Raw genomic sequence first — 12,626 nt, forward strand, 5'->3', positions numbered from 1 at the left:
TTCCTTTGTAATGTAATGCCTCCAGTCACGCTCCGTTTTCGTTCCACCTGATGTGCAATTCGGTATCGCGGTAAAGTTCATAAGCAAACAAAGACGAAACAACGGAATTAACCACTTTCCATTATAAGTCCGAACACCTTATTTTTTCACTAAAACAGCAAATGTCCGTGAAGACGCAAGTGCGTTCCGTTTACGTTACAGATTCGTTTGAATTTGTTTGAACTAGCTGTCAAAGCGACACCGCAATATGAATTTGTGCAAACACTTGATTTTCGTTCGTCCGCAATCGGGACACAGCTGGCCCTGCACGTGCTATTGAAAGCTGCTGTGTGTAGCTCGCTTCGGAATAACACCTATGGTAGTACAATAGCGGCACTCACCCGGTCGTTCTGGAAGATGCCAGCAGTGAACAGGTGCAGTAACAGCGGCAGGCGAGCACCCAGCTCGGCCTCTCCAGCCGCCCACGTGTACGCTTGAAGCCAGACGTTCAGCTCATAGTGTTACATGAGTATAGATCGTTTCATCCACGAATACGCGCCCTTACACATTTTGGTCGAAGGAAGCGCGGGATGCGGAAAGATTTATCCGAGCAATCCGAGCGTCATTATTGTAGTGTGCGCATGCACTGGATAATTATCCAGTTGCCTCGCTGTTATAACCACGCTTCCCTCGACCAAAAAGTGGTGGAGCGCATCTCCGTGGATGAAACTATCTATACTATGATGACACTATACAGCAGCGGGCCGCAGAACAACTGCCCCTGCACGTGCTATATTGGAAGCTGCTGTTCACTGCTCGCTTCGGAATACACCTTCGGAATACCAGGGCTGTTGCCGTGACAACGGGCCTCCGCTGAAAATCTGTTTCGAGGCAAACCCTGGCGGTTTTGATGTATGCTGTCACTTTGTATGTACTTACGTCTTACTTGCTTCTTTATCTTTCTGTCAAGTGCAAAGCTTTTTTGATTTTTGACTCACCCGGTCGTTCTGGAAGATGCCAGCAGTGAACAGGTGCAGTAATAGCGGCAGGCGAGCACCCAGCTCGGCCTCTCCAGCCGCCCACGTGTACGCTTGAAGCCCGTCACACGCCGCCGCGCACCAATCGCTCAGCTCTCGGTCACCCAGGTGGCACACCTAACAATAATAAACGAATGCTAAAGTTTTTAAAAACATTAAATTAGCGTACACTAACTTCCGTATTCACAAACATTACTATAAGGTCTCACAGTGCGCGTGTAAGCATAAGCTGACGCACGAAACAACCACAGATCTCTATTCAACGCTGTATGTTCGATTTGCTGCTTTACATAAGCAAGCATCGTTTGTGAGTACGGGCGTAACTCAACTACATAATGTAAGGAAATTGTTACTAATCCTTACAAACTATGGATGAAAGTCTGAAGTAAATTAAATATTATTATTATTCAGTCAGAAGAAGGCAACAGACTAGAGACAAAAAATAAATACAGAGCCGCAAAAAGGAAGCAATAAACACCGCGAGGATGTTGGCTGGCTGATGTTGACTCCATAAAACGAATGAGACACTGGATAAATTTAGTATGATTTGAAGATCAGATACTGAAGTCTGAACAGATTTTTTAAAATCCCATCAACCCCCAGTCGCCTCCCGCTTTCCTTAGATCTAAGGCTAAGAACTCACGGCACGATTTTCACCCGCACCCGCGGTGGTTGTGGAATTGCGGTTCCAAAACTCACGGTTTCAAAACTCATGGGACCGGTTATTTGCGCGGTTACACAGCCGCCGATCATCACCCGCAAACGTGGCGGGCGATAATCGCAAGACGGGCGGTTCGTTATTGTCGCTTAGCGAGAAGTAGAATATCAACTTCTGGCATAGTTTAGCGATGAAAATATAAAGAAATTTAAAAACGAACTTCAAATTATTGCCTGGAACGATATACTCTTACCTGGAAATAGTGTTAACTGTAATTACAACGCCTTCAATGCTACTCTGCAAAACCTTTTAAATAGGCACATCCCTAAAACAATATACCAATCGTACAACAAACAAAGAAAAACTTATCTGACTCCTGGCCTAAAAAGGTCTTGCCATAATAAAAGACTTTTAAAATACCTTAAATCACAAACAAAGAGTAAAATAATTCACGATTATTATAAATCATATAGTAAAATATTAAGAAAGGCTTTCTATATGTCTAAAAAGTTAAATAATTCATACAAATATATAAACTCAAAAAACAAAAGTAAGGCTATGTGGCAAATTATAAATAACCAGATAAATTCCAGACCCCGAGCACCTAAGCAAAACATTATCCTAAAACAAAATCAAACACTACACAAAGACCCAAAAATAGTAGCAAACCATTTTAACAACTATTTCAGTACAATAAGCAATACACAGCCTATAGGTAATTTTCAGACCCTGAGTAAGAATAACATTATACAAAACTCCCTCTATTTGCAACAAATTGAACAAAGTGAAACTCGTAAAATAATAAATGATCTTAAAAATAAAACAAGTTTTGGCATAGACGAAATCCCCCCATGCTTAGTGAAAAATTGCGCTGATGAACTAGTATATCCATATACCTTACTGATAAATCAGTCATTCATGGAGGGCTGCTTTCCTGATGCATTAAAAATATCATTGGTTAAGCCAGTCCATAAGAAAGGAGACAAATCCGATGCAAATAATTATCGCCCAATCGCGTTGCTACCAACATCCGCTAAAATACTGGAAATGGCAATGGCTAAACGACTTACCTCATTCTTTGAAAAATTTAAAATATTTAACGATACCCAATATGGCTTTCGAAAAAATAGAAGTACTACTTTGGCTATATCGATGGTGGAAATATCAATTACTGTAAGGGACAAAACACGACTTTTCAGGAGAGCCAAAAAACGAATTTTTTTTTCTTTATACCTCAATATCTTTTTATGTGATGTTACGATTTAAATAGTTTCTATGGCAAAGTTTCTTAGAATTTTCTGTTCTTTCATAATATAAACGCCAAATTTTCGAAAAATGGGTAGTTTAAAAGATAGCATGTCCCTTACATTAAAAAAAAGAGCTTGACTGTACCTTACAATGTTGAAATTTCACAGTATGGAATGTCATGTATGTTGTAAGGTACATTTAAGAATAAACACGACAGTAATATTATTGTAACTTGACAATTTTAACATTGAAACCTGATGTAAGTAGAGGTTGCATTCGAGTTTTCATTAACAAAACGAAGAGAAGAGATAGAAACAACACAACTTAATGTTCACAAATGCAGTTGGAGGCATCAAATACACATCACCAACAAAACATTTAGTCACTGATGATGCCTACGTCTGCATTTGTGAACAAGTTGTCTTGTTTCTATCTTTTTCTGTTCATTTTTACGCAGTTAGGTTTTTTTTTCAATCATCGTTCGTTCGTTTTAGCCGAATGACGTCCACTGCTGGACAAAGGTCTTCCCCCAAGGATTTCCACAACAACCGGTCCTGCGCCGCCCGCATCCAGGCACTTCCTACAACCTTCACCAGATCGTCGGTCGACCTAGTGGGGATCTGCAGCACATTACGTCTTCCAGCTCGTGGTCGCCACTCAAGATTTTTTCTGCCCCAGCGGCCATCAGCTTTGCAAGCTACGAGCTCCATCCACTGCCACTTGATTTTAGCGATTCTGCGGACTATGTCAGTCACTTTGGTTCTCCTGCGGATCACGTCATTTCTGGTTCAATCACTACGAGCATAGCACGCTCCATCGCCTTTGACCTTGAGTCTTCTTATGAGGCCCACAGTAAGCGACCACGTCTCAGATCCATAAGTTATCAAAGACTTTTGTCTTGAGACAGTGCGATATTTCAGACGTGAGAATATCGCGAAGCTTCCTGAACGTTGCCAGCCGAGTTGGATTCGAAGATTGACCTCTTCCTCGAAGTTAGACCTACCTAAGGCTGGTTTTAGTGTCACGCAGACCGTCAGTGCGGATCGCTCCGCACAGCCAATCTGTATGAACTGATAGGGAGCGAGCGATTCCTGCGGACCGCATTACTCTAAAACGCTTCCTCGAAGTTTACAGATCGGCTGTGTGAAGCGGATCCGCACTGGACGGTCCGCGTGACACTATAACCAGCCAGTCCAGTTAGGACTGTTTGTACTAGGTATACAGGGTGTTAGGTAAATGGGTATATGAGCCGACACTAGCCCATGTTAACATATGCATATACATGGTATGGTGAAGTCAGAAAATTGATATCATAATTTTAATTATTTTAATTTTCATACGAATCTGATTTTATAAATTTTATTTTGTATGAACATTTAAAAAATTAAAATGATGATATCAAATTTCTGACTTCACCATACCATTTATAGCCTGACCAGGAACATAAAAACCCTCGCCATGTTGCGGAAAACTAATGGTACTAATTTCTTTTAATGGCAACAGTAACTAAAAACTTCATTGACATGTCACCTTGCATGTCAGTCTATTGCTGTCAAAGTATAAACAAACTTTATTTTAAATGTGCGCAATTGATTTTGTGAATTAAATTGCTAAAATCTTTTTATAGTCGTGAAAGAAAAGTGGTTCACAATGTGTTAAAGTATTTGTCGAAGAGAAATACTAAGGGTTCGGACAATATTTTCATTGAATAATGTTTTCGACAAAGGTTGTCAAATTGACTGACATGTTTATCGTATAGTACAGTCCACTATGAAAATTAGCTGTGGTTTGTTTCAACTACCTATTTTAAAGTTTTTTGTCACTTTCTAAGTGTTGAATTTTATGGAATTGGGAAAGAAGTACCGAGTTTGAAGCGTTCATGAGCAGACATTGCAGTTGAATATTCAAGTTCTGAATTTGATTATTGATGAATAATAAAATAAATCCTACTAACTCGATTGATGGTTTCATTTAATTTATTTAAACCAGGTTACCTATAATAATATTTTTTCGTTAATTTATGAAAATATCAAATTAGCCCGTAATCCTGAATTGTGATACATAAAGTTAGCCTATTAATTTAACACAGGTACGACTGTACTCAGTGTTGCACTATCAAATGCAATTGACGCGCCTCTATGCCAGGGTTTTTATGTTCCTGGTCAGGCTATATATGCATATGTTAACATGGGTTAGTGTCGGCTCATATACCCATTTACCTAACACCCTGTATATATGTGTCAACAACTGCCGAGTGTAAAGTATCCAACCTTTAGAGGAGTGGGTGCAACACGGACATTTGATATGATTTTGTCTTGTCCATGTTTCATTTTAAAACCCCCTTGTTGAGAGGCTCGACTGAGGCCATTGTGCATTGTGCCTAGATCTTCCACGGTCTCAGCCATGGCTATGATATCGTTTGCGAATCGAAGGTGGGTTATTTACTCACCGTTGATATTTATGCCAGAAACAGTTTCGGAGTTTTCAGTTCCCCCTGTCTGCTGCTGCAACTGGTTTCGAGTCTTGATCCTGGAGACGGAACGACATTGTGGCGTTTTCGTACAAGCCTTTCAACACATTTGACACCGTTGGAGAAACTGTAGTAGGTACTGCCCAGGTCTCGATCGAAGCTTTCTCATAGTCCACAAACGCCAGGCAAAGTGACTGACTATATACTCCTCGGTCTTCTGTATAATCTGCCGTGGCGTATGTATGTGGTGTACTAAAGCGATTGAGAGATTGAGAGGCTGGAAGTCATCGAGCTTACGAGCGAGACGATTCGTAATGACTCTCGAAAACAGCTTGTAGACATGGCTCAGAAGTGAGATGGGTCTATAATTCTTCAACAAGGTTTTGTCGCCTTTTTTGAAGAAGAGTGTTACCACACTTCTGTGCCATACCGTAGGCGTTTTTCCTTCGAGGATGACGGAATTGAACAGCTTCTGAAGAGCCTTCAGCCCCTCGGTCAAAAACCCAACTGCGTAAAAATGAACAGAAAAAAGATAGAAACAAGACAACTTAGTGTTCAAAGTGTAGTAGGAGTGGGAGGCATTAAATGCATAATTATCACCACCAAAAAAAGTAATTGATATCCTATATGCATATTAACGTAAGGGCCTAATTATGATAAATCAAAAAGTTTAAAATGAAGTAAGGTTCAATGAGTTCAAAAGTTAAAACCAACAGTTTAGGGTAAGGGCTGAATTGTATTATTAAAAGGAATTTACGTCCTTTAAATCATTTGTTTCCCCAAAAGTCGTATTCAGACGACTAAAAATGTTTAAGGTAAGGGACATTTTTTTAAAGATATCAACATTTCAAGTATACCAATCGATAGAGCCGAAAATTCTGAATGCGTTGGTATATATAACTCATTTTGGCCAAAATGTCCCTTACATTAATTGATACTTCCACCATCGATATACAGGGTGTTACTTTGCATTCTTGCCATATTTACAGAGGTTACTATATTACTGATACTGATCACAAATCCGTTAAAAAATAATGCCCGAAAAATTTTTTTTTTAATCTTGAGTATTTTATTTTATCGACAATCTGTTAAACACATCACTAATTATCGTAACGCATGCACATCACTTGTTGGCGATGGCGATGAAGACTTTTTTACTTTTTATTGTATTTTTTAAATATCTATTGCAATCTATTGTCTTTAAAATGTCTTTTTGACACTTGTAAAAAACTGAGAAAACCATCAATCACAAATCACGTTATAAATTATACAAAAATGTCTGAAGTGTATTCAAACAACGAATAATTTAATCAAAATGGTGCTTGGAGTGTCTGCAAGACGTCACGAAATGCTTGATGACGTACCGTTAGCGTTACACCAAATGCTCTACTACCAGCAGGATGGTGCTCCCCCACAATAAGGACGTCAAGTGCGCGAATAATACGTTTGGTGAACAGTGGATTGGACGAGGGGGTCCAGTTGCTTGGCCACCACGATCCTCGGACCTGACACTAGTGGATTTTTGGCGTGACTTGAAACGACTGGTATGCGCAGAAGAGATAAACAGTGTAAACGCGTTACATGAAAGGATTGTTTTAGTGAAACTGTGAGACAAAACGTTTATGTGTTGCGAAAACTAAAGCGGAAAACCTACGCTTCGCCGTGCTAGACTGTACCTTCATCAGAACGGAGGACAATTTGAACACTTGCTTCGCAGTACGTAAACTTTGTAAGTAGGAACTTATAAATAAATAATTAATTGTGAATAAGGTGATTTCATTTCATTCTTAATTTATTAATTTGTAAAAATAGGGTACAATGTTAAAATTAATTAAAACCCTAATAATTATTACGTATTTTTGACGGTCCTAAGCGCGTAAAGTAGAAAGGAAAATCTGAAATCAATTAAAGAGTATTTTAAAATAATTATTATGACTGGATAAAAAGGCTGGTACCCAGAGCCATAAAACAACAGATTATTAAGAACTAGGCCACGCCCACTAGGTTTATTCCACTTGCACCTGTAGAACGTGCGAGACAAAATTGGTTTATTCCGATTTGTACTGAAAAACCAAATTTACTAAAATCTTAGTGTACTTTCTTTATGGGAGTCTCTTGTTAAATCTTAAATAATAGGTATTGTTCCCTACTTTTATCTCTGTGAATATGGCAAGAATGCAAAGTAACACGGTGTATAAGTACGTGCAGAGAATACTAGACATCATTAATAATAAAGAATACGCTGTGGGTCTGTTACTCGATATGAGTAAAGCGTACGATAGAGTAAATCACAAAATTTTATTAGATAAACTCTACGGACTTGGTATAAGGGGTACGCCATTTGATTGGTTCAAATCATACCTCAGAAACAGGTATCAGTATGTTGAGGTGGAAAATACAGATTTTGAGACGAAACGCATTGAACACATAAGATCAGACATTATCCCCATCACCGGCTCTATCCCTCAGGGAAGCGTCCTGGGCTGTGTTCTGTTCCTGGCCTATGTGAATGACTTGCCTCAGAAAATTCCCTTCGATAGTGTCTCATTTGCAGACGACGTATCGATTATCCTGCCATGTAAAAATACAGTCACGCTTGAGACGGACCTGGTCGTAGCACTGGACTCGATTATGGATTGGCTTAGTCATAATAACCTTCACTTGAATCTTGAAAAAACCAAACTAATTCAATTCAGACCATACCAAAAAACTCCCCTTGACATTAACTTTAAGTATCGATCAAAGGAAATAGAAACGGTAGATTCAACTTCTATGTTAGGTATTGACATTGATACAAATATAAATTGGAAACCATATATCCAGAAGCTATCAAACAAATTGTCATCTTTCATATATGCCCTGGGTCGACTAAAACGGATTACCAACTTGGAAACTGCTCTCTCCGCCTATCATGCATATGCCCATTCGCGACTCTCTTACGGCATCATATTGTGGGGAAATAGCAGTGCAATCCAAGAAATTTTTATACTTCAAAAAAAATGAATCAGAATTTTATCTAATATAGAACAAACTGACACCTGCAAGCCCCATTTTATAAAATTTAATATACTCACTTTACCTAGCCTATACATTTTTGAAGCTTGTAAGTTCGTAAGAAGACACCCTGAATTTTACTCCCCTGTTAAATTAATCAGACGCAATAATCGTTATCAAAACAAACTGAAGGTACCAACTACTAAACTCGAATTATACTCTTCCGCGCCACACTCAATGTTAATAAAAATATATAACCACATCCCAAATGAAATTAAAAATATAGATAAAATATCATCATATGAAAAACAATTAAAGAAGTTTCTCACTCTCAAAAGCTATTATTCCATCTCTGAATTTTTTAATGAAAATATTATGTAATGGTCTGTCTTTGTTTATACAATAATAATAATAATGTAATTGTATAATTTTATAATATTTAATTTTATAATTTTAATGTTTATTTAATTTTATGATTTTAATGTTTATTTAATTTTATTTTAGTTTGACAAATATTTCTTTATTTTAATGTTATTTTTAAGTTTTTGCAACGCCTTCACTAGGCGTCACATGTTCAATATTATGTTCTTGTCAACCCTTACCCATGTGACATGCAATAAATAATTTGAATTTGAATAGTCTCCGACCTAAGCTTGTATCTGTACAAACGAAGGGAAATGTAAAAATACTGTACATTTAAAATGTATACGCGCACTGTATGCTTCCATTGTATGTTTTTTGTGTTACCTCTGTCTTGTTTGCTTTTTTTATATACCTACTTTGTCTTTTCCAGTAGCGGCGTAAGGGGGGGGGGGGGGCGGTCCGCCCCGGGTGCCAAGCATCAGGGGGTGACACAAGTCGCGCAGAGTAGTACTCACTGGCACATCTGCATGGCAAATCTGCGATCTATTCATGATACGGTGGGGTGCGATTGTCTTTCAATCTTCGAATCGGTAGGTAACCCCAAAATCCTGGGGGGTACCAGGGGGTGCCTTAGGACCTATAACGGGGGAGAGGGGGTGATCGCCCCGGGTGCCATGCTACGCCGCCACTGGTCTTTTCTGATGTGCATTGCAATGTTTCTTTCTTTCTAACCTGCAGCAAGGCCTGCAGACTGCTGGCCCGCAGCCACTGGTGGCTCCGCCAAGGCCCACGCGCCAGTTCCGCCAGTAGAGCGGACGCCTGCACGCGGCTTTCTTGGTTGGGCGCGCGGTGCACGCTCGCGCACGTCTGCACCGCCCACTCGAATATCTGGGAGAGTAGGTGCTCTTCTGTGCCTGCGCGAAACAAATGTTTGGTTACAAACGCAATATCAAGTCTTTAAGTCCTTTTAACGACTGACGCCCGCGCGACTAGTACGCAGAACTGAAAGCCGATGGGGCAGCAAGGTTCTGGAGTAGAAAACGCAGCGTAGGTCGTCCTTGTGGGTACAAGGTGACCGACGACCTAATAAAGGTAGCAAGAAGGCGCTGGATGCAGGCCGCTACCAACCATGCGATGTGGAAGTCATTGGGGAGGTCTATGTTCAGCAGTGGACGTCCTGTGGCTGAAATGGTGATGATGAACGACTGACGACGAGCTGATTTCAAATGTTTATGAAGAGCAGCAATGCAAATGCTACTAGCTTACGTAATGCCGTTGCAAACAGATCAATTGATTTGAGACGTTCACTGCTTCTAAAAGCCTTGAGCAGTCCAGCGTTGCCACTAGACTAAATGCGGCGGTTCGCGCTGCGACAGAGACAAGCAACCGAGACAAAAGACCGAGACGATCACAGATCACAGAAACTAAAGGGATATGTGACAAGAGGGCGAGCCGGTGTCGCAGCAATATGCCCAAAAACACTCGTTGTTGTGTTGCATTGCTCGTGGCAACAATGATGACAGTAGCAACGTCATATTATTATGTAAACAGTTTACATTGCTTGCGTAGTACTAAAGATTATTCGAACGTTGAGTACTGATACAGCAGGGGTGATGAGCACATAATATTTTGATTACTTTGTGTGTGTGATTTCTAATGCGACACTGAGTTTCGAACTCAGCGCATTAGTTGGAATCTCTCTATATCTCTAGGGAGATGAGACGATAGACCGCAACCGTTGCTTGACTTTAGGCAATGTACAAATTAAACATCAGTTCGCGAGCGAGACAGAGACAGCAGAGACCTAAGTCAAGTATATCTATCCTGGTACGTCGACTCCTTGAGCCGGTTCGGGCGTCGAGCTGGTGCTCATGGCCCGTGCGTCTTCTCGACTGTCTACTGCCAGTCGGCGGTTGGGACGTCGCTTTGGCGACGGACTGGCCTGTAGCTACTATCTGGCACCACTGTCCGGCCCTCGGCGCGGTACTAGCCCACCGGGTGAGTCGACGTTGGTCGAGGTCCAGTGAACGACCAGCGAGCGGGCGGATTGAACGAACGAACGGCTAAGTCAAGTAACGGTCGCAGTCTCCCGTCGGGGTCTCTTGTCTCTGTCGCCTTTACTTACCAGGACAACCCACCACCACCCATGGCCATGCCAACCTTACGGTTATAACTGGCCGAATCGCGGGAGATCACGGAACTGCGTCTGCCGTAGCAGGTTGCACTCTGCCGCGCGCAACGCTTGACTCCCTACAAATTCTTTGATCTTTACCCTTGTCCCTATATGTGCTACTTTCCTCGTTCTGGGGCTGCAACAATTACGAAAACGGGTGGCACCCTATGGCGCCGAACTGTTCGGTGCCGTCCGCTTTACGTGCCTACTACTTGTACGCGAACGCCTTGAGCCGTTTGAAGTTCGCCTCTGTCGCGACGAGATCGGGGTACCAAGCAGGGCCGTGCGTTTCCAGCACGACTCCCTGCAGCAGCTCCTCGCGTATGTCTCTATATAGGGGACAATCCCACAGTATGTGGTGACGGTCCTCCTCAAGCTCTCCGCATTTGCAGCTCGCACTGTCCCTCAACCCCATGTTGCACAGCCGCTTGTTAAAGCAGCCGTGCCCCGTAAGAACCTGGGAAGTCACATAATCTGGTTACTTACCAGGACAGTCGGCCATGACCTCCAGCGCGGCTCCGTGGAAGGCTCGCAGCATGCATGTGTAGTGCTCCCGTTCACCGGTAGAGGGCAGTAGCGGCGTCGCGGCGTGCGGCACCACCCACGCCGACCACGCCTCTAGCAGGCTCGACCACGCTAGTGCTGCCACTGGATACAAACTCAGAGATGTTATACCATGCTAGAGGCAGGACAGTCTTTCCCAAAGTGGGCGATAACGCCCCCTTGTGGGCGCTGCAGGCTTAAAGGGGGGCGGTAAGAGACCCAGAAAAAAAAATCGGGACGTTGTGTAGAGGCTTGGGAGGCGTCATCTACTAGGAGGACTCTTAGACACCGAATGAGCTCGACTCTTGACTACAAAAATGGGGGGCGCTAAAAATAATTTATTCTCAAAGTGGGCAGTAGACTAAATAAGTTTGGGAACCGCTGCTCTAAGAGGCTAGACCACGCTAGTGCTGCTACTGGATACAAATACAGAGATGTTATACCATGCTTCTAGGAGGCTAGACCACGCTAGTGCTGCCACTGGATACAAACACAGATGTTATACCATGATTCTAGGAGGCTAGACCACGCTAGTGCTGCCACTGGATACAAACTCAGATGTTATACCATGCTTCTAGGAGGCTCGACCGCGCTAGTTTTGCCACTGGATAAAAACTCAGAGACGTTATTATACCATGCTTCTAGCAGACTCTACCACGCTAGTGCTGTCACTGGACAAAAACTCAAGATATTATACGATGCTTCTAGGAGGCTCGACCACGCTAGTATTGCCACTGGATACAAACACAGAGATGTTATAGCACGCTTCTAGGAGGCTAGACCGCGCTAGTTTTGCCACTGGATAAAAACTCAAAGATGTTATGTTATACAATGCTTCTAGCAGGCTCGACCACGCTAGTGCTGCCACTGGATACAAACACAGACATTATACCACGCTTCTAGGAAGCTCGACCACGCTAGTGCTGCCACTGGATACAAACACAGACTTTATACCACGCTTCTAGGAGGCTCGACCACGCTAGTGCTGCCACTGGATACAAACACAGATGTTATACCATGCTTCTAGGAGGCTAGACCGCGCTAGTTTTGCCACTGGATAAAAACTCAAAGATGTTATACAATGCTTCTAGCAGGCTCGACCGCGCTAGTGCTGCCACTGGATACAAACTCACAGATGTTATACCATGCTTTTAGGAGGCT

The 12,626-nt window shown here is 42.1% G+C and overlaps 1 protein-coding gene across 1 annotated transcript in view; it reads right to left on the reverse strand.

Moving 5' to 3' along the window:
• Positions 1-931: 931 nt before the first annotated feature.
• LOC135076720 (uncharacterized) overlaps positions 932-12,626 on the reverse strand; it is a 36,048-nt gene continuing 24,353 nt past the window's right edge. Inside the window, exons 24-26 of the mRNA XM_063971141.1 lie at positions 11,409-11,570; positions 9,482-9,663; positions 932-1,133 (exon numbers count right to left, since the gene is read on the reverse strand). Of these exons, the coding sequence (XP_063827211.1) occupies positions 945-1,133; positions 9,482-9,663; positions 11,409-11,570 (533 nt within the window). The 3' untranslated portion in view covers positions 932-944. The remainder of the gene's footprint in view (positions 1,134-9,481; positions 9,664-11,408; positions 11,571-12,626) is intronic.

The sequence above is a fragment of the Ostrinia nubilalis genome, chromosome 12 (assembly GCF_963855985.1).
Source record: "Ostrinia nubilalis chromosome 12, ilOstNubi1.1, whole genome shotgun sequence".
NCBI classification, from domain to species: Eukaryota; Metazoa; Arthropoda; class Insecta; order Lepidoptera; family Crambidae; genus Ostrinia; species Ostrinia nubilalis.